Consider the following 25,761-nt stretch of genomic DNA (forward strand, 5'->3'; position numbering starts at 1 on the left):
GGGGTTGCTTTAACACTTGGCGATTTGCATGTCCAAGGAGAGCAATTTATTTTTAATTATTTTATCAAGCACACACGTCTTCTGCAAACATAATTAGTTCCCTTGCCAGAGGATTACCGGGGCTCTGAGAACTCCCACTGTAGCCTATGGGTTCCTTACGTTTCTCTCCCTTTATCGGCTCATTTGAAATACTACAAGTGTTTCCTTAAATGTGTCAACACATCTGTCTCTTGTCTCTCAGGTAGGGTGGCATATTTTTCAGAAAACAAAGCTAAGGTTATGACTCCTTAGAAAGTGTGATGCCCCCTGCCCACCCCCCGCCCCCGGCAGAAACCTGGAGTTTAATTGGTATTTTGAAGAGAAAGAACAGAATTGAGCCCCGTCAGATAATCCCAGCAGACTCTAGTACTGTCCCCTGCCTGGGCTACTCTTTCCCCTTATCTCTCTTCCTCTGTCCTCAGCTGGGCCCCGCCTTTCAGAAGCTTGGAGCTCAGCACTTTTTCACGTTTGAATCCGGCTCAGACATTGCACAGAGCAGACACTCAAATGTCCAACCGCACCACCCGGCGCAGAGCACGGGAACGATTATTTCCCAGTGAGCACCTCCTAATGTCTGGCAGAGATGGGGGTGAGGGATCTAGTGGTGACCCGCCCCATCCCCTGGGGTCGTCACCTTGCATCTTCTGGATGCTCTACTTTCATACAGCACGTTAGATGTCCAGAGAAGCCACACGGCTCCATTTGGCCCATGGGGAATTTTCAGGCAACCAAGCCCCAAAGTCATCTTTTCTCTTTTCTTGAACTGAATAAAATTTTTCACCTAACTCAGGAGACATTTTACATGAAACCTCTTCTTTTTCCAATTATGTACTTGTTCCATTTTCCTGTCTAAAACTTAGTACAGAATTGTACTTTTGTTCATTGATTTCAACTTTTCCGTTCTATGTCAGCACCTGGTTTTCCTGTCAGCATCTTGTGTTTCAAACCCTCTTTGGTAACAGAACAACCCTCTGTCTCAGGAGTTGGCCACCTATGGCCCACAGGCCAAATGCTGCCCACCACCTGTTTTTTAAAATACGATTTGTGCGAATACAGCCACTCCCGTTTGCCTACATATTACCTCTGGCCTCTGTCACAATAAAACGGCAGTGGTGAGTCACTGCCAGGGGGGCTATATGACCCGCAATGCCTAGAATGTTTACTATCTGACGCTTTACAAGAAAAGTTTTCCAACCCTGCTCTTTTTTAGTGGCTAGTGTTCTGTCTCCGCCATGCCCTGTGCTCCTGGGAAATTTTATTTGACCTGTTGTATCTGTATCTGTAATATACCTGATTAACTGAAGAATAATCCTAAGCCCTCTGGATCAGTGTCCAGTCCAAACAGTTGTGAAGTTCGAATCCTCTGCCATACTCCTACTGGAGATGGAAAATGCATCACTCAGGAGGTATTCCTACTCTGTGTGGGGTGAGACGACAAGGAGGTGACAAAGGCATGAATAGGCTGTTTTTGTTCTTTATAGTCTATTGAGATGTATAGGAAACAAGATCTTGAACGTGCACAAGAACTTGGCCTTTATTTGGTGGACAGTGGTGAGCCATTGAATGTTATTTAGCAGGGAAGGGGCAGCTTCCTTCAGGAGAATTGAAAAAGGAGCAGCATAGATGATGGGTAGGGGTTGGGTGAGGGCTGGGGCAGTACCAGGACAAAATGACACCACTAGCCTCAGGACACCACCTCCACTGTCCTCTAATTTGTGTAACAGGGATAAAAACAGCTTTATGAGGTTTGTGGACTGAACCAAACTGTCAGAAAGTTTCAAGTCTTACAGCAAGCTCAAAGAGGTAGCTAATGTATATTTGTTAAAGACAATGACATGTTATGAGATTCTTCTTCTGGTTAATAAATATTAATTTTCTATTGATAAGTGTAGAGATGAGAGAGTAGTATCCTTTCACTTAATTGGCTTTCCATTTACCTTATCTTTTGTGTTTTTAAAGATTTTATGTATGTATGTATGTATGTATGTTTATTTTAGACAGAGAGAGAGAGAGAGAGAGCAAGCATCGTGGGGGAGAGACAGAGAGGGACACAGAACCTGAAGCAGGCTCCAGGCTCTAGCTGTCAGCACAGAGCCTGATGTGGGGCTCAAACCCACAAACTGTGAGATCATGACCTGAGCTGAAGTCTGACGCTTAACCAACTGAGCCACCCAGGCACCCCTAAAGACTTTATTTTTAAGTAATCCGTACAACCAACGTGGGGCTTGAACCTACACCCTTACCTTATCTTTTTGATGCTTGCTTTTTTGTTTTATTTACTTGTTAGACATTTGGAGTTTCTACTATGTCATATTTAAATCCAAGGCTCCTTTTGGATCAGCTCTGACTTCCAAATAGAGATATTTTGACTAGAAGAATAATTATCACATTAAACCATTTGCTGAGATGGTTTTGGCGAGGAGGTATAAGTTCATATGTCATAAATAACCAGTAAATGAAAACCTGAATTCGTTATGCCTTTAAGGTCACAATGGCACAGGGTGTTGAAAGTGTGTGCTTCAGTTTTAAATGGAGAGATAATCCATTTTTGTGGATGGAGAGTCTCAATACTGTTAAGATGCCAATTTTCTCCAGATCGCTCCATAGATTTGATGCAGTGGTTATCAATCGGGGAGAGAGGGCAGGGCAGTTGTGCTTGCCAAAGGACATTTGGCAATTTACAGACACATTTTTTTAAATAATCTTTTTAATGTTATTTACTTTTGAGAGAGACAGAGAGAGGCAGTGCGTGAGCAGGGGTGGGGGGCAGGCAGAGAGAGCAGGAGACCTAGAACGTGAAGCAGTTCCAGGCTCAGAGCTGTCAGCACAGAGCCCAACGTGGAGCTCCAACTCACAAACCATAAGATCATGGTCTGAGCCTAAGTCAGATGCTTAACCCACTGAGCCACCCAGTGACCCCTTGACCTGTGTGGCACCACCTGGGGTGGGGGGAGGGGTTACTACCGGCACTTAGTGGGCAGCGGCCAGGGTTGCTGCTAAATCTCCTGCAATGCACAGGACAGACTCCTTTCCCCACAGCAAAGCCCAAAATTTCAATAGCGTTGAGGATAAGAAACCCTGGTTTAATGGAATCCTAATCCCAATCCCAGGCAATTTTAGAAATCGATGAGCTCATTCTAATAAATGAAAATATAAATAATCTAGACAATATTTAAGAAGAAAAAGTTGGAGGAATTATGAGCTCAAGTTCCAGGACATTCTATAAAACTATAATAATTACAACAGTGTGTTGTAGGAGCATCTGGCTGGCTCGGTCCATGGAGCATGTGACTCTTGATCTCAAGGCCAGGAGTTTGAGCCCCATGTTGGGCATGGAGATTACTTTAAAAATAAAGTGTGATGGTATATATATTTAAAAACTGCATATTATAGGTGCAAGTATAAACAAGGAAATCAATGGAACAGAATGGAGTCCAGAAATATACATACATATGTAGATTCACCTAATTTCCATTATAGGTGCTACTGCAGTGGGGAAATCATGTTTCTTCTAGCTGCTGATGCCATCGGATATTCATATGAAAAAAAAAAAAAGAACCTTGACGCCTACCTCACATTTTATACTACAAAGGAAAAAAATAAACTGGGTACCGCTAAAATAAAATATTCATCAAAGATATCATTAAGTGATTATACACAAGCCATGGATGGAGGGAAAATATTCACAAATCATATCTAACAAAGAATTTATATCCAGAATATATACAGAACTCCTATAAATAAATTTTTAAAAAATGTTTAAATGTTTATTTTTGAGAGACAGAGAGACAGAACGTTAGCAGAGAGGTGCAGAGAGAGAGGGAGACACAGAATCCGAAGCAGGCTCCAGGCTCTGAGCTGTCAGCACAGAGCCTGACGCAAGGCTCCAACCCACAAGCCACAAGATCATGACCTGAGCCGAAGTCAGATGCTTAATCGACTGAGCCACCCAGGCGCTCCCATAAATAAATTTTTTTAAAAAAGGAGGAGCATGAAGCTCAACTTAAAAATAGACAAAAGACTTGTACAGGGGTTTTACAAAAGAGAATTATCAACAGTCAATAATCACGTCGGTCAGTTCAGGCTTCATGAAGCACATGCCAAGATGGGATTAGACATGCAAGGGGTCTACTGAGGGAAATGCCTATGAAGGAAAAGCGGGGTGGGGCAGGAGAAAGTCGGGAGAGCCCTGGACTGTGGTGCAGGTTTGACATCTATAAAAGGATCAGGGAAGGAAGGCGGATGATGTAGGAAGAACTTTAGACACTGCAGTTTTTTTTTTTTTTTTTTTTTTTTTTTTTTCCAACGTTTTTTATTTATTTTTGGGACAGAGAGAGACAGAGCATGAACGGGGGAGGGGCAGAGAGAGAGGGAGACACAGAATCGGAAACAGGCTCCAGGCTCCGAGCCATCAGCCCAGAGCCTGACGCGGGGCTCGAACTCACGGACCGCGAGATCGTGACCTGGCTGAAGTCGGACGCTTAACCGACTGCGCCACCCAGGCGCCCCTAGACACTGCAGTTTTGAGGTAACCTGGGCCAAGCTGATGGGAGTCTCTTAAACAAAGATTGGCTATTGGAGAAGGGCTCCACTGGGCAGAAATGGTCTAAGTCTAGTATCTCTGCCCTGCTTAGTCTTTGACTGGAAGCAGCAAATTTCCTGGGAAAATGTGGCCTCAGTGTGAGCATCGTGACAGATATGATGATCTAGCTGCTGGAAGCTGTCAGTCAGCTATGTTCCCTGCAAAAGGTTCCCTTGAAGTGAGATCTGAATAGTGCAGCCCCGTGGCCACAGCATCTGAAAAGACGCTCAACATCATCACTCATCAGAAATCTACAAATTAAAACAACCACGAGATACCTGGATGATTAAAATGTTAAAGACAATACCAAATATCAAACGCAGGTAAGAATTTAAAGTTACCAGAACTTAATACGGTGCTGGTGGCAGTGTAAGTGTGTTCAACTATTTTGTAAAATAGTTTGGTAGTTTTTGATAAACATGTACCTGCCCTATGACCTAGCAACTCCACTCCTGGCGTTTACCCGAGAGAAAGGAACAGCTCTATCCACCAAAAGACATAAACAAAAATACAGCTTTATCCATCATTGCTAAAAACTAGGAACAACCCCACTGTCCATCAGTAGGTGAACGGACACATAGTTTATATATATTGTGGAATACTACACATAATAAAAATGAACAAACTACTGTATATGTGATGGCATGGATGAATATTACAGCATTTTTTGAGTGAAATAAGCCAGGCACAAAAGGGTATGCACTATAAGATTCATTTATTTGAAATCCAAGAACCGGAAAAACGAATCTATGAGGACAGAAGTCACCATAATCACTTCCTCTGGCAGGGGAAGTATTGACTGGGAAGTAGCAGGAAGAACCTTCTGGGGCAACTGAAATGTTTTTTACCTTTATCTAGGTGATGGTTTCATGGGTGTATGTATACCTACGTAAAAATTTACTAAGCTTTCTTAAGACCTAGCAATTTATGTAAATAATCTAATATTTAACTTAATAAATATATAAATATAGTAGTATATAACTGAAATAACTGTATGTAAATAACTTACACCTAAGTTAAATTTTTTTTAACGTTTATTCATTTTTGAGAGACAGAGAGAGACAGCACAAGTTGGCTGGGGGGGTGGGGCAGGGAGGGCAGAGAGAGAATGAGACATAGAATCTGAAGCAGGCTCCAGGCTCCGAGCTGTCAGCACAGAGCCCAACACAGGGCTCGAACTCATGAACCACGAGATCATGACCTGGGCCAGAGTCAGAAGCTTAACTGACTGAGCCACCCAGGCGCCCCACAAAAAAAATTTTTTAAGTGTTTGAGAACCAACTAGATGACCAACACAGAGGGAACGATTTTAATACAGTGGGAAAAAAGATTTTATTTGTTCCACAAACATTTCCAGATATTCTGCGTGTGCCAAGACATATGCTGGGAGTTAGGAATGCAGAAATAAGTGATATCATCCATTCCCTCTAGGAGGAAAGGAGAAGGGAGCTGATGTTCACTATGTTGAGCCGCCATCATGGGTTAGGAGCACCAGAGCTTTACAACAAACTTGTGAAGCTGAGATCTAACCATAAACCAGGAGAAAGCAGTTAAGTATCATGCTTTAAGTATCAAAAAGAGCTGGCCCTTGAGCCCAGATGCATGAACTCCAAAAGCAACACCCTTTCTATCACACTGTGCTTCCTCTACTTATAAAGATGCCACCATCTCATTCTGAGCAAAGAGCTGCACACACAAGGTAGAACAGGAGCACCATTGGGACAGAAAAACTAATGCCAGATGTTTGCTTTGTCACATGTTAGGATCCGGTTTGCTCTAAAAAGGGGAGACTAAATTTAGACAGGGGACAGGGGACCCCTTTGCACTCTTTGCCCTGGTTCCCACAGATGTCCATTCAATCCCATGCGTGTTGATTGCATGGCTACTCTGTGCTACCACAGGATGCTGCCCAAATAAACACATGAGAGCGTGTTTTTGTTATGGTCTCCCATGACTGAAGGCAAATGCTACCAGTTCTTGAGTCTGTCTGTAGGGAATCTTTGTACTGTTTAATAATCTCACGGCAGCTATTGGTACCACCCTGCTGGCGGCTAAGAATTGTTCGAGGATCTTTTGTTCTCAATACCCAAGATATGACCCCCCCCCCCAATAAAATGGTGCTGATGTCAGGATGGCCTTTACTCCTACACGTGGGCCAAATACCTCCTAGTCCCAGAACTGACAAATCGGGATGCTGTGCGAAAAAACCCGATCAGTATTAGGACCTAATGTCAGGTCCGAATGTACATGTACTAAATTCTAAAGTCTAAGTTTCCAGTCCAAATTCCTTGCTCAAAACTTTTCTTCATCGAGGGAAGGTATTCAGGGTAGTATTCAGTTTGGGTCGCTCAGAAGCAGTAAACCAGGAGCCGTCCCAACCTGGCAATAGAAAGCTAAGTGGCAACTATGATATTTAGTAATCCTTTCACACAAAAGGAAGAGCCAACACGTGAGCCCCCGTGAGAAGAAAGCTGCAGCAAGATAAAATTGAGGCTGCCAAATACTCCCTCTTAGGGCTCTCCACTTTGACCTCTTGCTCCTTTTTGGTGGGACGCCCAACGAATACATCTGGGTTTCTTAGTAGTCAGGAAGGTGACCTCTGGATTCAGACTGCCTGCGGGGAAACCCTGACATCCTTCGCTGGCCATCATCTTTGCCAGTTAATCTTTCTTTGTCTCACTGCCCTCGTCCCTCCAGGGAGGGGATCCCCACTACTCCACAGAGTCTGTTGTGAGGGCTAAATGAGACAGGCGCGTAAAGGAGACAGAACTCATAAGTGTTGGGCATCATCGACAGGCTGGACATTTTAATCGTCTCTGCTCCGGAAAAGGAAACCAGACACCTGCATTTCGCCTTCTAAATTCTTAACATGATTGTGGAAAGAACAGGGTATAGACATGTGGTCCAAGCATGGGCTTTGCTACAAAATGGGATCATTGTTTGGGTCCACCGCCCATGAGCCTAATTTTGGGAAGGATAAGTATGAAGTTTCAGGAAAGAGGATATCAAGGCAAATGTGGACAGAGGAACATTCGGACAAAATTGTCTGAGTGCTTTACAGTTAAATGAAGAGACAAGGGAGTTTAATCCAGGAGTTCCAAGTGAAGATATATAAAAATATGGGAATTAATGGGGAAGGGAGTCACTGGAGACTCCTATCCTGAGGTAGTGTATACCTGTATTAATTAGCTAATTCAATTTGCATGCAGATTTGAGTGCAAATGGCACATCTGGAAAACAAATGTTATGGTAGATAGCAAATACTTAGCTTGGGAATTTGTTTTAGTCAGCTCAAGCTGCCGTAACAAAATGCCATAGACTGGGTGGCTTACACAACAGAACTTTAGTTTCTCACGGTTCTGGAGACTAAAAGTCCCAGATCAAGATGCCAGCCAACTGGCAAGCACCCGCTTCCCAGCTTGTAGACTGCCAACTTCTCTCTATGTCCTCATGTGACAGAGAGAGAGAAGAGAGAGAGAGAGAGAAACACACACACACAGAAGAGTCTCTCTGGTATCTCTAATAAGGGCACTAATCCCTTCATGAGGGCCTCAGCCTCAAGACCTTACCTAAACCTAATTATCTCCCAGGGGCCCCACCCCCACATACCATCACACTGGGAAACTGAGCTTCATCATATGAATTCGGGGAGACACAGTTCAGTCCATAGAAGAAATTGACAGTGTAATTAATGCACTGGACGGTGCTTTGCTCCATACCTGTGTTCTTCATGCCTGTTAACATGCTTCAGATGCGGTAAGTTATCTGGTATGTTTTATTGTACGTGCACACTCTTGGGTAGGGTGTACGGCTTAAAAACAAAATCACTCATGCGAACAGAATGTCCCCACCTACCACTTAGCCCTGCTCCAGCTGTTCTGTCAGACGTAGGCAACGACGAAAGTGGCAGGAATTATGTCACCTCGAGAAAAGTGTGAGGATGGAGAGGGACGACTTCGACGTGCACGCAGAGCTCCGGGCAGGCAGGCAAAGAACCCGGGTGAGTCCTCCTGCACAGCCAGTCCTTAATGCTGTCTCCCAGCTCCGGGACTGAAGACGAAGACCCTGAGGGTTGGCAGGAGGGGTAGCGGGAGCAGGAAGAGAGAAAGAGGAAGGGGAGGGAAGAATGAGGCAATTAGCATAAAAGTGAGAAAGCAGAAATAAAAGCCAAGGTCCCACAGAAAGAAGAACCCCACCCAAGCTCTTCTCTGGGGCTTAGGTGGGTCGGTCCCATCCGCAGCACCAGGCACCAGTAGGTTCTGAAGGAACCCACGGACTGGGAGAAAGAAGGAGGCTGCCTGCTTCCCGGAAGAAACTTCCGGATGGCAGGAGGGGCGCTAAGCTCTACGGTACTGGGGCCAGGCCTCACTGGGCCCCCCGGGCTACTGCAGAGGGGAGGCTGTGTCTGCTCTATGGAAGACTTCTGCTTCGAGTGAAAGTGGAAGTCGTCCAGGAAAGCGGGGAAGCTCTAAAGGGGAAGTGAAGAGCTCAGAAGAGCTCCATCTTTTGAAGGGGATGCTCTGGGCTACCCAGGAAGGCCGCCTCGGCTCTCCCTCAAAAGAGTTATGAACTCTCCTTCTTCTCATTGTCCGGCTGGAGCAAATCCCTCAACTCGCACCGGCCCGCCTTCATCCCGATGCAGGTGAAGCCGGAGAGAGGACCCGGAGGGAGGTGGAGGATTAGATAAGAAGTGAGAAGTGACAGACGGGTGTCAGGCAAAGACAGGGGACTGTGTGACTGTCACTGAGTGAATCATTAGTCTGGTGTGAGACAGGGGCCTCTTGTCCCAAGGAACCACATCCCCCTGCAGCTTCTGGGCCGCTTCCTGTGCTGCTCACCAAGAAAAAAAATCACCCAGATTAACCTCACTTTCTCATCTACTCTGCTGTGTGGACTGGTAAATCGGGACAGGGACAGAGTATGCACGAGCTGCAGGGAGGCATCGAGGCAAGAAAGGGCAACGTTTCATTTCAGGGACTCTGTGCCTGACCGAATAACCATACCCAAATCATGAAGCTGCGGCCGGCCCATGTGCCTTGGGCACATGATACCCAAGTGCTCTGCCCGGTTTAGCATTTCTCATGGCAACTCAGATGGAATCCAGGGGAGCGGGCTTGTCAAGTGGTCAGCTGACACACACAGTCAGGAGGTAGCACTAATAGGTCAGCTGACAGGAACAAGATTCAAAGAGATCTAGACAGGTGAGAAAGATGGATCCAAACTAGCAGGATGAAAGCTGGAATCCAGAGTTTAAATTTAAGCAATTAGGTGCACCAGGTGGGGGAGACGTGAGTTCATGCATGAAAAACGAAAGCAGTGGTTCTGGTTGATTGCACACTTGATGTGAATAACTAGTGTGACATATTTGTTAGAAAGCAGAGAGAAATTTTGTGTTGCCTTATATTGCATGTATATATGGTCGTATCCCAAATAAAGGAGATAATTATCCCACAGGATTCTTCATGCCGAATTCTGTTTGAGAGGCCTCAGATTAAGCAAACGTTCATGGAAAAGTGCTGGTGAGGGGTTCCGGAGGGGAGGGAAATGATCACAGCCGGTGGAGCAGGCTGAGGATGTGGGGAGGATGAGACAGCCATATTCAAATATTTGAAAGTGACACTGAAAAGAATTAAGTGTATTATGTGTCACTCCAGGTTACAAATAAGTGGAAGTTTCAGACAGAAAGACGTATTTCTCCTCAACAGACATTAGAATTAACTGGCAATTTGAGATACCCTAACAGAGAATTTGCTGTCACTTGAAGTCCTCATGCTGAATCCATTAGGGATGAAGTGGAGGGGATTGGGCAGGCACACTTGGTGACTTTAGTCCCTTCCGCTCTACGGTTTAGTTCATTTCACTTAGTAGATATTTACTGAGTATCTACGCAGCATGGTGAGCAAAACAGAAGTGGTCTCTCTTGGCACCTACATATGTAATCTATGCGGAGGACACAACAAATAAACAGACCATGCAAACTAAATGTTATGCAGAAAGCAAACAGTGAGCGGAGGCAGGGAGTAGCAAGGAAGGACCTCTTTAGATTAAGTAGTCATGGAAAGTCTCACAGAGGTGATACTTCAGATGAGACCTGAAGACCTAGGGGCCAGGCTTTTAAAGAACTAGGGAAAGGGCGCCTGGGTGGCTCAGTCGGTTAAGCGTCCGACTTCGGCTCAGGTCATGATCTCACGGTTCATGAGTTCGAGCCCCACATCAGGCTCTGTTCTGACAGCTCAGAGCCTGGAGCCTGCTTCGGATTCTGTGTCTCCCTCTCTCTCTGCCCCTCCCCAACTCGTGCGCGCATGTTCTCTCTTTCTCTCTTAAAAATGAATAAACATTAAAAAGAAAAAAAGTTTAAAAAAAAAAGAAGATCTAAAGAAACGTGTCAGGCCGAAAGTACAACATAGTGCTTGCTTCAGCAGCACGTATACTAAAATTGCAACGATACGCAGAGGATTAGCACAGCGCCTGTGCAAGGATGACAAATTCTCAAGGTGTTCCATATTTTTGGTTCCACTCAGAACCAGCCACACGGGAGCATGGGCAGAGGGTTATCAAACCCTTTCCCCTTCAGCATGGGCTATGGCCACTGGTTAACTGTCTAGCTCTGTCCAAATATGGAATATAAGGCCAGGCAATCTTGCTCATGGAAAAATTATCCCTGATTGGCATATTAACATTAATCTTCTTTGAGTGTGGGAAAAGAAAGGAAAGGAAAGGAAAGGAAAGGGGAAAAAAGAAAAGAAAAGAGAAAAGAAAAACCGAACAATGGCCTTAAGGTAAGACAAAGCCTGGCACGGGGAGGCAAAGAGCGCAGGTCAGGACAGCTGGAAGGCAGAAGGTGAGGAGGAGAATGGCAGAAGGTGAGAGAGAGAAGTGGACAGGGCCAAAGTCACATGGGGCCCCCATGAGCCAGGATGAGGGTTTCAGCTTTTTTCTAAATTCGATGGAAAGCCACAGAAGCATTTTTAAGCAAAGAACAACAGAATCCAATTCATGTTTTTAAAAGGTGGATGAGTTCTTTTTTTTTTCTTTAACGTTTATTGATTCTTGAGAGAGAGAAAGAGAAAGAGAGAGAGAGAGAGAGAGAGAGAGAGAGAGGAAGGGGTAGAGAGAGAGAGAGGGAGACAGAATCTGAAGCAGGTTCCAGGCTCCGAGCTGTCAGCACAGAGCCCGATATGGGGCTCGAACTCACGAACTGTGAGATCATGACCTGAATTGAAGTTGGACGCTCAACCAACCCACTGACCCACCCAGGGATTTTTTTTTTTTTTAAATAATAAGAGTAACACATGAGAGTTGTAGAAAATAAAAATAAAAATCTGACCCATCTCCCAACCCAGCCTCTCAGAGCCATAGGAATGGAACCACACGATATGTACTCTTAAAAGTTAACAGTCTGTTGTAGTTAAAAAGTATTTTTCACATGACCATGATCATAGTGTATATACAGTTGTGCTGGGGCACCTGGGTGGCTCAGTCGGTTGGGCGACCGACTTTGGCTCAGGTCGTCCTCTCACAGTTTGTGGGTTCAAGCCCCGTGTCGGGCTCTGCGCTGACAGCTTGGAGCCTGGAGCCTGCTTGGGATTCTGTGTCTCCCTCTTTCTCTGCCCCTTCCTGCTTGTGTTCTGTCTCTCTCAAAAATAAATAAACATTAAAAAAAAAAAGTATATACAATTGTGTTACTTACCATGATCACAAACCAGAACTATTTCTTTGATGTCCTTGGATTTATAACAATTGATGTCATTTTTACTTAGGTTTTAGTTTAAGTTCCATACAGATCTTTAAAAGAAAAAGCCTTGCAAAACCATTGAAAAAGCGGAAGATGATGGTTAGCAACCACATGCAAAGGAGCTCAACTGTTGAGTCATCAGGAAATGCAAATTAAAACACAGAGGAGACACCACTTCACCACAACGAGAACCAGTATCATAAAAAAGGCAGACAGTAACAAGTGTTGGTGAGGATGTGCAGAAGTTGGGACCTTTATACACTGCCCATAAGAAAATAAGATAGCATAGCCACTTTGGGAAACAGTTGGGCCATTTCTTAAAGACTTAAACATAAACTTAATACACAACCAGAAATTCCACTCACAGGTATGTACCTGAGAGGAATGAAAACTTTGTCCACACAGAGGCTTGTTAGTGTTCATGACAACACTGTTCTTAATAACCCCAAAGGGAAAACCACCCAAATGTTTATCAACGGATGAATGAATACAATAGGATACTCTTTGGCAATAAAAAGAATGAAATATGGATACATGCTACAACATGGAGGAAACTCAAAAGCATTAGGCTACTGAACAGAAGACAGCAATTTGTTACATGTTGCATATTCCATTTACATGAAATGTCCAGAAAGACGAAATTTATGGACAGAAAGCACATCGGTTGTTGCTTGAGGCTGGGGGTGTAAGTGAGGATTGCTATACACAGGTTCAAGGGAAATTTGGGGGGCGGTGGTAACAGAAATGTTCTAAAACTGGATTGTGGTCATGGCTGCACAACTCTATAGGTTTACTAAAAAAGTACTGAATTGTACATTTACCAAAAAACCACAACAAGGAAGTAGATGAAGGAGAGCACGCTTTGAACCAGTTTGGGGACAATATTTTAAGAGCAGTGAAATTTGGACCCTAATAAAGAATATTGGTGCAACAAAAGAATTTCTAAGGTCTTTTGGCTTTTCTAAAAAAAAAATTTTTTAATGTTTTATTTATTTCTGAGAGACAGAGAGAGAGAGAGAGAGAGAAAGGGAACAAGCAGGGGAGGGGCAGAGAGGGAGACACAGAATCTGAAGCAGGCTCCAGGCTCTGAGCTGTCAGCACAGAGCCTGACATGGGCCTCAAATTCATGAACCGTGAGATCATGACCTGAGCCAAAGTCGGATGCTTAACCAACTGAGCCACCCAGGCACCCCAGGTCTCTTGGCTTTTTATTTTTTTTATTTTTTAATTTTTTTTTTTTAACGTTTATTTATTTTTGGGACAGAGAGAGACAGAGCACGAACGGGGGAGGGCAGAGAGAGAGGAAGACACAGAATCGGAAGCAGGCTCCAGGCTCTGAGACATCAGCCCAGAGCCTGACGCGGGGCTCGAACTCACGGACCGCGAGATCGTGACCTGAGCCGAAGTCGGACGCCTAACCGACTGAGCCACCCAGGCGCCCCTCTCTTGGCTTTTTAAATGATAAACCATATTTATCTTTAGCACAGTATCATTCTGACTGTGCTTATGTCAAAGGATAAGGTTAAAATGGTCATATATTTGAAAGGCACAAAATGAGAGGAAATTGAATTACCATTACATATCCTTAAACAAACAAAAAAAAAATGAAACAGCAGGAGGGACTTGTGTTTGGTTTTTATGTTCGTAGGCTGCCACCTCGTGGTCATTTATAAGATGGCACAACTTGCTTTGCTTTTTTAATCTTGAATTTGTCAAGCCCTGTCGGCATATCACAAATATCTGAACGCTTGGCTATGCGTAGGTTAAATCCCTGAATGAATCACTGAATAATCTATACCTCATAAAAATACGGTAGTGGCAAGAATTGGACTGGGAATCTCAAAAAATCGCTTCCAGCCCCTGATCTGCCTGGTGTCAACTTTGTGACTTTGAGCCAGAACAAGAGTAATCTACTGGCCCTATCTGGTCCCAAAGTTCAAGCACAGGCTCTGTAAGACAGTGGTTAGGAGCATGACCTTGGGGTAAGTTCCTAACTACCCTGAACGTTGGTGTCCTACTCTTTAAAATGGGATAAAAGAACACCCACTGCCAAGGTAGGTGTGAGAACCAAGTGTGAAAATGCATGTAAAATCACTGATCTCCGAACACCCTTCTGCAGTGACAGTGAGGGTTTCCTCCCGTGACCACGTGCTTCACGGGCACAAATCCTTTATCTGACGTTTTAAAGTAGTTACCTCTCCCCACCCCACCCCAAAGAAATAAGCAAAAACCCAGAAAGATACAAGTTCAGAAAACAAACTACGTTTCTTAGAATTATCAGCCGACTCGAAAAACACATTTGAACAATTTAATTATTATTTTTTTTAATTTTAATGTTTATTTACTTTTGAGAGAGAGAGAGAGCACGCAAGCGAGAGAACACATGAGCAGGGGAGGGGCAGAGAGAGGGGGAGAGAGAGAATCCCAAGCAGGCTCTGTGCTCTCAGCCCAGAGCCTGATGCGGGGCTTGAAATCACGAACCATGAGACCATGACCTGAGCCAAAGTCGGTCACCCAACCGACTGAGCCACTCAGGCGCCCCAACAATTTAATTATTAAGATGAGTGAAGCCAAAGTCTGCACAGAAGCTGGAATTTTACAAATAACTTAGAATCACCGATTATTTAAAAAAAAAAAAAATACAGACAGTGGCAAGGATGTCAAGAGATGACTGGTCTAGCTGATCCTCTCTCTGCCAGTATCTTACAGGTGACTGACAGGTTTAACACATGCCAGCTGGCACAATGGTGACCAGAGAAAAGAGAATTCTTTCATTTTCCCAAGAATTCAAATAAGTGTTTGCATCAAAGGGATGTTATGGCATAGGCCAGCAAACCAGTCTGCCTAAGGATCCACACCATCCGAAACTTAAGAGTTTCTACTATTTAACTCCATCACCCATTATATTTCCCTAGGATGTCAAAATGTCGAGATGATCCTAGCTTTTATTTGCCAGGCGGATGTTTTGGCATCGCTTATAAATTAAGTTTTTTGTTTGCTTTTAAACAGCTTTATTGAGGGATAACTTAGATACCGTAGAATTCCCTAATATATAGTTGTCCGAGCCTTGGTAAACGTATACAGTTACGCAGTCATTACCACAATTTGATTTTAGAACAATTCCATCATACATTTTGCATCTGACCAGCCCTATAGGGAAAGAATTTACTGGATCATTAACGTGTGAGTTTAAATCATCTAGCCCTACAGAAGACGTGAATAGACATTTTTCCAAAGAAAACATCCATGTGGCCAACAGACACATGAAAAGATGCTCAATGTCACTCATCATCAGGGAAATACAAATCAAAGCCACACTGAGATACCACCTCACACAGGTCAGAGTGGCTAAAATTAACAAAAGATGCTGGCGAGGATGTGGAGAAACAGGAACCCTCTTGCACTGCTGGTGGGAATGCAAACTGGTGCTGCCACTCCTAAAAAGTGTGGAGGTTCCTCAAAAAATTAAAAATAGAACTACCCTATGACCCAGCAATAGCACTACTAAGAATTTATCTAAAGGATACAGGAGTGCTGATGCATAGGGGCAAGTGTACCCCATTGTTTATGGCAGCACTTTCAACAATAGCCAAATTATGGAAAGAGCCTAAATGCCCATCAACTGGCAAATGGATAAAGAAGATGTGGTTTATATATACAATGGAATACTACTTGGCAATGAGAAAGGATGAAATTCTGCCATTTGCAGCAACGTGGATGGAACTGGAGAGTATTATGCTAAGTGAAATAAGTCACTCAGAGAAAGACAGATATTATATATTTTCACTCATATGTGGATCTTGAGAAACTTAACAGAAGACCAGGGGGGAAGGAAAGGGGGAAAAAATAGTTACAAAGAGGGAGGGAAGCAAACCACAAGAAACTCTTAAATACAGAGAACTGAGGGTGGATGGGGAGGGGGGAGAGGGAAACGTGGGTGATGGGCATTGAGAAGGGCACTTGTTGGGATGAGCACTGGGTGTTGTATGTAAGCCAATTTGACAATAAATTATACTCATAAAAATAAACTAAACTAAGCTAAAATAAAATAAAATAAAATAAAAATAAGCCACCTAGCCCTAGAACTTAGCTTAGGCATTCCTTTTGAATAAATTAGCTTTAGAGGAAAACAAACTAAAACTCTCAACTTTACTCAAAATAGAAGTTGATGAAGCACATTCTCTCCAGGGTCTGCAGGCTAATTAGAATATAAAGTAAATGTATAAACTAAGCATAAAAGTTAATACACATGCACTAATGTATGTATATATTTTGAAAAGTATATATTGTAGAATTCATTACAGTTTATGCCAGGATTATGGCCACCTCTCACCCAAGGACAACCTTATCTGTTTTCTCACTCTTATAAATACGGTTATCAACTGTCTGGAGCTTAAACATTTTGATCTGGCATATTCCAAATTTATGGAAGAAATATTCTCCTTTTCTTTAATTTGGCTATGATTAAATTAATCACAGTTTATTGACTCCACTCATCTTGACATTGAATATCATTTTACTTGATTATTTAAGTGTTCGTTCAATATGTGCTAATGCAGTCTCCTTCATATACTAAGCTCCTTGTGGTTAGAAAAACTGTTTCAAACTTTGCGTGAAAATGACTTTTATTTTTCTCAAGCACCTAGTTCACACTGGGCACACAAAAAGCTATTTAAGAAGTACTTGTTTCATTAATAAATGATACCTCAGGTCCGTCTCCCTTCCTGTGAAGCTTCTGCCCTCCCCCCACATTTACATTTATCATATACCCTAGATTTCCTAGACATTACAGAGTTTCTGTCCAACTGTCCCATAAGAACAGTTGCATGTGCCACACCACATGTCTCGGCATATGGTCCTCAATAGCTGTAATATGAATCCATCTCTACTGCAATACATCTCTTGATTTCAATTCCTCCCTTTCTGCTCACTAATAGTTCTGATTACCATTTCAAATACAGTTCCCTTTCTTTTACTTAACTTCATTCTCGATTTTTTAAAAGTTTGTTTTGAGACAGAGAGAGAGAGAGCGCACGCGCGTGCGCAAGTAGGGGAGGGGCAGTGGGAGAGGGAAACAATTCCAAGTAGGTTCTGCGCTAATGAGGGGCGGGGGGTAGGGACCGCAGGCGGAGCTCCATCTCACCAACCATGAGATAGTGATCTGAGCCAATATCAAGAGTCAGGAGGCTTCCCAACTGAACCACCCAGGCACCTCTCAATATTTTTTTAACATTGCAAAAGCATACTAATAGAAAAAGTCTGACGATACAAAATACACAGAGTACACCAAAGGTAATCTATTTCTCTCCTGTTGTTTCCACTTGGACTCTTACAACTCAGGGCTCCTGCACCAAGAGGCCCTAGAGAACATTCAGTACACAACAGGATGCAGCTGGGCAGCCCCCTGGGCACCTGTCGGTGGATCACCCACTCACTAATTCTGTGACCTTGGGTGAGTCAAACTTCTGGGAACCTCGGGACCTTCCGTATAATGCCCGTCTCACCAGGCCGTCAAGTCAAGAGACACGTCTACGTGTGAGCACCCTGCGAAGTCTAAAGCTCCACGCACACTTAAAGGATCACTGGGGGGTGTTGCAGAAGTCTTCGCGCCTGCGTCCCCCACGACGCGCCCAGTAGTAGCCCGCACCCCACTTCGCCCCAGCCCTGGAGGGGTTCACAGTCTCCTCCCGCGGTGGCAGCTCCTCCGGGCCTACCCTCCCCAGGGACCGAGCGCCAGGCCCCGGCTCGGAGACGACCGCCAAGCTCCAGGCGCCGTCGGCCTCCGGGAGAAGGGAGCCTTCCTTGCAGAGCTCCCCTCTGCAGCTGCAACGTACGTTCCCTCTAGGACCGCCTCTAGGTCTCACCTATAAACTGGAGTCGCCCGGGCCTCAGCCTTGCCCTTGCCCCTCCCGGCAACAGCCAATCCAAGCTTCCTAACGCGGAAACCCCCACCTGGAAGAGCCGCGCCAGCTGCAGCCACGCCCCACCGTTCAAACGCCGAGTTCCCGCGAAGGCGGCGGGTGAAGGCCACGCGCGGTGAATTATGGGGGTTGAGGCTGCAGAAGCGGGGTACTGATTGGCTCCTGAGAGAGGAGGGCGGAGTAAAAGGCGGAAGCAGGCGTTGGGGCCCGGCTCGCTGGAATTGGAGACTGGAGCGGTCATGGAAGCGCTTAGGTGTTCGGAGCACGGTAAGGGGCCCGCATCTTTTAGGGGCTCCTCCGGGAGTCTGTCAGTCTAGCGTGGCATAATCGTTATCAACCTTCTCTCCTCAGGAACCGTCTGCTTTCTCAAGACTGGCGTCCGCGATGGTCCCAACAAAGGAAAGAGCTTCTATGTGTGCCCGGCGAACTCTTGCAGCTTAGTGCTGGCAGCCGAGTAAGTCTCGAGCTGGGCACGACTGCCTGTCACCGCCAGCTCCCCTCTGCCCGGCGCCACAGGCACTAGGAGAGGTGGGGACCCTGGTGTGTGCAGCCAGGGCCCTTTAAGTAGTTGATAATCCCCGGGCAGCGTGGGGTATTGGGGAGACGCTCTGTACCTGCTTGCTGTTGGGCCCTAGGCAGCTTACTCACCCTCTGGGCCTCTGTTTCCCCTTCCTGTAAGATGGAGGGTCAGCTACATCTGGAACCTTCTGGTCCTTTCCAGCTCTGGGTTTCTGTGCGCTTGTCAGGCCTTCTGCTCGGACATTGCTTCTCCCTGCTAAGTGAGGACATGCAGACATAGTAGAAAATAATTGGTCCCTGTTTCGCACTACTTTTAGGCCGAACTTGTTTTTAAATGTTTGAGGTTAAAACACTCTGGTGGTCAGATATCAGCTCCCTTTTAAAATAGGATTCTGTGCGTTTAAGGGGGTGAGATTGACAATCCAAAGAAACAGGTTACTTTAGGGATTGACTCTGGAAAAAAAAATCAAGTATCTAATTCAGCACTCTGGTAGTTATTTTTTAAATATAATTTATTGTCACACTGGCTAACATACAGCGTGTAGAGTGTGCTCTTAGTTTTTGGGGTAGATTCCCATGGTTCATCGCATACATACTACCAGCACTCTGGTAGAAGCAAAAAGTTAATACTGTTCTCATAAAGTGTTAATGTTTTGACACAGTACCAAGTGTCCACAGCCTATGCGAATTTTTAAACTATCACATTAAACGTTTTTCCTGATGTCTAGGGAACTTGGTAGAGAAAAATAAATTTTCTCCTTCTGAAATAAGACACAAAGTGGGTATCCATACTAGAAAATGAAGTATTTTTCAATGTGTGTATTAACCTGTGTTTTCCCTTACATGATTTAGACGATTTGTGTCTTTGTTGGGCTTTGAAACTAAATGAAGGAATTGGTATACTTTTTCAGATTTGACAAATACACTTTTAGACAAAATACTTTCTTGGCTCCCTAATAAGTTGTCTTTTTATTTGAAAGAAATTACTGGGATCCAGTTTGGTTACATACGAAATGATCTTGAGAAAAAGTGTCAAATCTTAAGATAGAAGGGACAGGCCAGGGGCGCCTGTGTGGCTTGATAGGTTGAGTGTCCAACTCTTGATTTCCACTCAGGTCATGATCTCACGGTTCGTGGGTTGGAGTCCCTCGTTGGGCTCAGTGCTGACATTGCGGGGTTCTCTCTTTCCCTCTCCGCCTCTCCCTGGCTTGCGCACTCTCAAGTAAACATTTAAAAAAAAAAAAAAAAAAGAAGGGGCGGGGGCGGACAAGCCGCGTATACTATCAACAACATATCATTGTGATTTACTATTTATTTCTAATTTCTTTACTGAGTTTCTTAGGTTCTAGACCTAGCTCAAGTTTCATGCAACATGGAAGCACATTCAGATTTGTAGGAAGTAAGCATTAATGGTAGCGTAAGATTCAGTTTTATGTTAAAAGAAATATACTCTTGGGGCACCTGGCTGGCTGAGTTGGTGGAGCGGGAGAATCTTTGTTTCCGGATTTGAGTTCAAGCTTCACGCTGGGTGTAGAGATTACTTAGAAATAACGTCTTAAAAAAAAAAAAAAAAAAAAAAGAAGCCCTTCTGTAGACTGCCATTTATACAGATGCACTGCTATCAAAGCAGTACAATGTAATGACAGTTATTTGATAAACTTGATCTCTTTGGAATATGTCTGGGGAACTAGAATATAAGCAAAACAAAGGAAGAAACAAGTGCCACAGGCCCTATGAGAGTATATTTTAGGTCTACACTCAAAATTGTTTATCCTCAAATGTTATATATACATTGTCTCATAAGAAATTGTAAGAGAAGAGTTAAAAACTTATGCCAGGCATGAAGCAGGTTAGTGGAGCATGTTTCTAGAGCAGGCATGTGAACAACACTGAGGGATAGCAAAGAGGTTGTAACAGACAAAGGGATGATGGAAGAAGTTCACAGCTAGTCTTTGATATTCACTCGTTTCTGGGGCGGGGTGCGGGGGGGGGGGGGCTCTCACAATGTAGAGGTCGCACAACAGTATGGTTTTAAGCTTTTGAGTCATCAGGAAAAAGATGTATTTATTGTTGTCCTGTCTTTGGGGAAGTGGGGAAAGAAATGAAAGCTGCTGAGTGAGCCTTTCCCCAGAGGATGGCACATAGATGTAAAAATGTATGGCATCTACAAACCCTGTGGAGGTCATAGGTGCACTCCTACTTTAAAACCTGTAGTTAGGGGGCGCCTGGGTGGCTCAATCAGTTAAGCGTCTGACTGTGGCTCAGGTCGTGATCATGCAGTTTGTGAGTTCAAGCCCCATGTCAGGCTCTGTGCTGACAGCTCGGAGCCTGGAGCCCGCTTCAGATTCTGTGTCTCCCTCTCTCTCTGCCCCTTCTCCACTCACATGCTCTCTCTCTCTCAAAAATAAATAAACATTTAAAAAAAGTAATAATGAAACCCATAGTTAGGACAATTTTAGAATGTTAATTTCTGATGTCCCCTAAAACAAAATTTCCTTTTTTCCTCCCCCTCTAGCATTCCTGTTTCTCATTGTTTATTGCATGAGGACTGTGTGGTAGCACTTCAGGGTTTGCTGCTACCGCCGGGCAAGGAAGAATACAGGTAAGTGTCCAAAATGAACATCTAAGTTTTTGTTTCTTCGCCGGATTTACAGCCAGGTGTGTTTTCCTAGGATGGACTATTCTTTAGAAATCATTTTTAACAAACAGAATTTCTCTATGTATTGAATGCCTTCTGAGCTGTCACTGTCACTGCTGAGCACCTGGTCAGTCTGAGAATCTGGTTAGTTTCAGAATCAACTGCTCTGCCTTCCTCCCTCTCTAGCTGTTAAGTAGCTGGTAACATCAGCCTGCCAACAGTCACTAACTTGCGGTAACTTGTCAACTTTTCCGTCCTAGTAATAGAATGAAAGTAATGTTGCAAAATGTGTCAAGTGTGTTAAGCACTCAATAAATGTTAGTTTCCCTTCTTTTTTTTCTTTTTATGAAAACTCAGATGTAGAGCAGGGAAGTCTATATAGGTGGCAGGTGATATTGGTCATGAGTATTGAAAAAAAAGTAGAAATTCACTAGGGGCAGGAAAGGGGTCATATTTAACAGATCGATAACCCTGCATTAGCATACAGAGTTAGGAAGTAATCAGGAATTGCAAGCATTTGGTTTGGTAATAGTTTAGCATGTGTTCGAGTAGAGATTTCAGAAGGTAAGTCTGGCCAGGAAGGCAGGGGCCAGCTGTGATGGTCTTTATATGATATTCTGTGCAGTTCAGAATTTATGTATTCTAGATCGATCCCCCCCCCCCACCACACCCAACATTGGCATTTAAGTTCCATCTTCACAATTTTTACATATCTGAATATTGCCTGTACTGCTGTTTTTCTTTTCTTTTTTTTTTTTTTTTTTTTTTTTTTTTAATGTTTATTTTTGAGAGAGAGACCATGCGAGGGCAGGGGAGGGGCAGAGAGAGGGAGGGACAGAGAGGGTTAGAACCAGGCTCTGTGCTGTCTGCAGAGCCCTCTGTGGGGCTTGAATTCATGAACCGCGAGACCATGACTTGAGCCACCTAGGCGCCTCTGTTTTTTTCTTAATTGAATTATGGATACAGTATACAGTAGTCTGCATAGATTTTAAGTGTTCAGCAGTTCAGCTTGAGAGATTTATATAACCATCCTTATAACCAAGCCTCAGTCAAAACACAGAGTATTTCTGTCACCCCGTTAAGTGCCATTGGACCCCTTTCTGCCATATACCACCCTGGTTTGGTTCATTCTTCAGTGTCTGGCTTCTTTTATGTAACAGTATCTGAAACGGGGTCTGTACATCATTGCTGAGTTGAATTCCATTTTGTGAATATCACAGTTTCTTGGGTTTGTTTCTTATCCCTATATTTTTCTTTGGTGACATGTCTGTTTAAATCTTTTGCTCACTTTTTTAATTGAAAATTTTATTGAGGTAGTTGTAGATTCTCATGCGCTTATAACAAATAGAACCTAAGGGATCTCTGTAGACCTTACCCAACGGCAACATTTTGCACAGTGTCTATAAACAGTATGTAATGTGACAACTAGGATATTGACTCAGTCCACTGTTCTTATTTGGAAAGATCGTTTCCCTTGTACTGACGTGTGTGTGTTTAGATTTCGTTCTATATAGTTTAGCACGAGTGGTTGTGAGTATGCACTACCACAGCCAGGATACGGAACAGCTCTATCACCACTCCATTCCTCCCACTCCCCTTTATACCCTCGCCCTGCTTCCCACTCCCTCCACCTCACCTCTGGCAACCAGGAATCTGATCTCCATTTCTAAAATCTGTCATTTCAGGAACGTTAACAGAAATGAAACAGTGAAGTGTAACTGTGGGGGATTTTTGCCTATTTTAAAAACTGTGCCCTTTGTCTTTTTATCACTGAATTGGAAGAGGTCTTTGTATATTCCCTTTATAAGTTCTATGGTAAATACATATATAATGAGTATTTTCTCTGAGTCTCTGGTTTTCATTTTTCTAACTCTCTGCAAAAATAGAAGTTTTTAATTTTTATAAAGTCTGGTATTTATGTATGTATGTATTTATTTATTTTTAATGTTTATGTTTGAGAGAGAGAAAGAAAGAAACCAAGCATGAATGGGGGAGTAGCAGAGAGAGAGGGAGACACAGAATCCAAAGCAGGCTCCGGGCTCTGATCTGTCAGCAGAGAACCCGATGCAGGGCTCGAACTCACAAACCTTGGGATCATGACTTGAGCTGAAGTCGGATGCTCAACCGACTGAGCCACCCAGGCGCCCCATAAAAGGTCCAGTTTATCATATTTTTATCCTTTGTGCTTTTTGTTTCTCTTTTAGAAATCCTTGCACAAATTTCTCCAGTGGTTTCTTCTAGAAGTTTTATAGTTTTTGTTTTTGTTTTCATTTTTTTTTTTCCTAATGGCTTTTCTGTTTAGTCTGTGATCTACTTCAAATTAATTTTGGGTATCTTATGGGATAAGAGTATTTCATTTATTTTTCCTTATATTACTGAATGAGTATTATTTGGTTGGTTCAGCAACATTTGGAAGACTTTGCCTCCCCCGTGGAAATGCTTGGCACTTGTAAAAAAAAAAAAAAAAAAAATCAGTGACTACCATGTTCTGAGTCTATTTTTGAACTTGCCCGTCTGTTGGCCCTTTTCCCCACCCCCACACACTCAGATGAGATCATGTGAGTGTTCCAGCATTCATCTTTTTCAAGATTGGCTATTCTAGGTCCTTTGCATATAAAAAGTTGTATCAACTTCTAAATTTCCTTAGAAAACTTTGTTGGTATTACACTGAATCTGTATAGATCATTCTGGAGAGAACTGCATTAATATTGATTTTCTGATCTATGAGCATGGTGTATTTATGCTTTAAAATTTTTTTTTCAGCATTGTTGAATAGTTTTTATTATAGAGTACTATACCCTTTTTGTTAAATTTAGTCCTCAGAGAGTGTTATGTTTTTGATGCTATTATAAATGGAATTTAAAATTTTTTCACTTTTGGACTGTTTTTTTGGTAGTACAGTGGGGCTGGTAAGCCTCTAGGGCGTGAAGTCAGGATGTCCTGACATCTAAAACCATTTACATACTGCTGAGGGCCCCCTACCTTATGGGAATACTGTTTAGGTTGTAGGAAGCCACTGAAGACTTTTGGGTCCAATTTGCATTAATTAAGGAGGAACTCCAAAGAGGGTTGGTTAAAAAGGAAAGTGGTGGAGGCAAGGGGACTGCTGAAATAGAACTGCTATTGAATGTCTACTAAATGGCATAGTCTTTATCTCTTCCTACCATAGAATCTTCTGTGGTAGGTGGATGAGACCACCAACATTTAGGGAGGTTAGAAAAGGAATCTGATGTCCCATGGTTGTGAAGTGGCATTGCTGGGATTCAGACCTAGGTCTGGCTGATTTCTAGCTGCATCGACTTTAGTCTCTAAGTGAAAGGTGTGCTTGGATTGAGGCATTGGCGGTGGAGTTAGGTGCGCCCAGACTGCAGAAAACTTGCCGAAAGGAAATCAGTAAGACAGTGTTTTGGTAGGCATTTAAGCATGTACTTTTCTTTCCCGTTTCCTCATCAGGAACAGTGATCATGGCAGTCCCGACTCCCCTGGCTTGTGAGGATTCAGTGAGGTCCTATGTGTGATGTACATAGTCTGGCGTTTGGCTCACTGTCAGTGCTCAGTAAATGGTTGTTAGGTTGGGATGTGTGGCTAACCCAGACAGCTTTGGACTAATTGTGTCTTACGTATACGTGAGACCAGCTAGCTGCAAAGAAAGGTCTAGACCAAAGATGGAGTTTTGAGAGCTTACCATTCACATTCTTCATACTAGGTGGATGAGGCTGAGAGTTGATCATTACTTTAAAATAGAAAAGTAAGGTATGCTAATGTTTTTCTTTTAGGCCAAGTCTAGAACACTATTACTGAGTTACTCACTGGAGGTTTTATAAGATTGTTTTAGGACAATAAAATACAGTTATACAGCACACAGTAAATTAAAAAACAAAAAACAAGCAGGGGCGCCTGGTTGTCTCAGTCAGCTGAGCATCCGACTCTTGTTTTTGCTCAGGTCATGGTCTTGCAGTTTGTGGGTTCGAGCCCTGTGTTGGGCTCCATGCTGATGGTGTTGGACTTGCTTGGGATTCTCTCTCTGTCTCTCTCTTTCTCTCTCTGCCCCTCCCACACATTCTCTCTCAAAATAAATAAATAGACTTAAAAAACAAAAACCAAGCACCCCTGTAGGTAGTACAGGCTGGAAATTTTAAAAGAAGTACGTAAGCCGGTGGCTGATGACTTCCTTAGCAGACAGTAAAGGGCATTTAGCCAGAACTCCTGTACTCTGAAAAATGACCTCAGGGAATGTAACCTTTTCTTCTGAAACCCGGTTTTCAAAAGAAAAGTTTCTTTTCCAGAACTTAAAGTACTTTACATTTTGACTTAATGGCGGTATGTT

At 43.5% G+C, this 25,761-nt stretch overlaps 1 protein-coding gene and 1 non-coding gene across 7 annotated transcripts in view; both read left to right on the plus strand.

The window, feature by feature from the left end:
• The first annotated feature begins 11,027 nt into the window (after positions 1–11,027).
• On the plus strand, positions 11,028–11,130 carry LOC122228979. Its single transcript, XR_006206860.1, has one exon. It is a non-coding gene; the product is annotated as a U6 spliceosomal RNA (small nuclear RNA).
• Positions 11,131–18,475: 7,345 nt separating this feature from the next.
• The window catches only part of TTF2 (transcription termination factor 2), a 41,447-nt gene continuing 34,161 nt past the window's right edge, over positions 18,476–25,761 (plus strand). For 5 of the 6 annotated variants that reach the window (XM_042953585.1, XM_042953587.1, XM_042953590.1 and 2 more), the window contains exons 1-3: positions 18,476–18,544; positions 18,629–18,731; positions 21,312–21,398. In XM_042953585.1, the coding sequence (XP_042809519.1) occupies positions 18,517–18,544; positions 18,629–18,731; positions 21,312–21,398 (218 nt within the window). In that variant the 5' untranslated portion in view covers positions 18,476–18,516. The remainder of the gene's footprint in view (positions 18,545–18,628; positions 18,732–21,311; positions 21,399–25,761) is intronic. The other variant, XM_042953586.1, reaches the window with a different exon arrangement.

The sequence above is a fragment of the Panthera leo genome, chromosome C1, assembly GCF_018350215.1.
Source record: "Panthera leo isolate Ple1 chromosome C1, P.leo_Ple1_pat1.1, whole genome shotgun sequence".
In the NCBI taxonomy this organism is placed as follows: Eukaryota; Metazoa; Chordata; class Mammalia; order Carnivora; family Felidae; genus Panthera; species Panthera leo.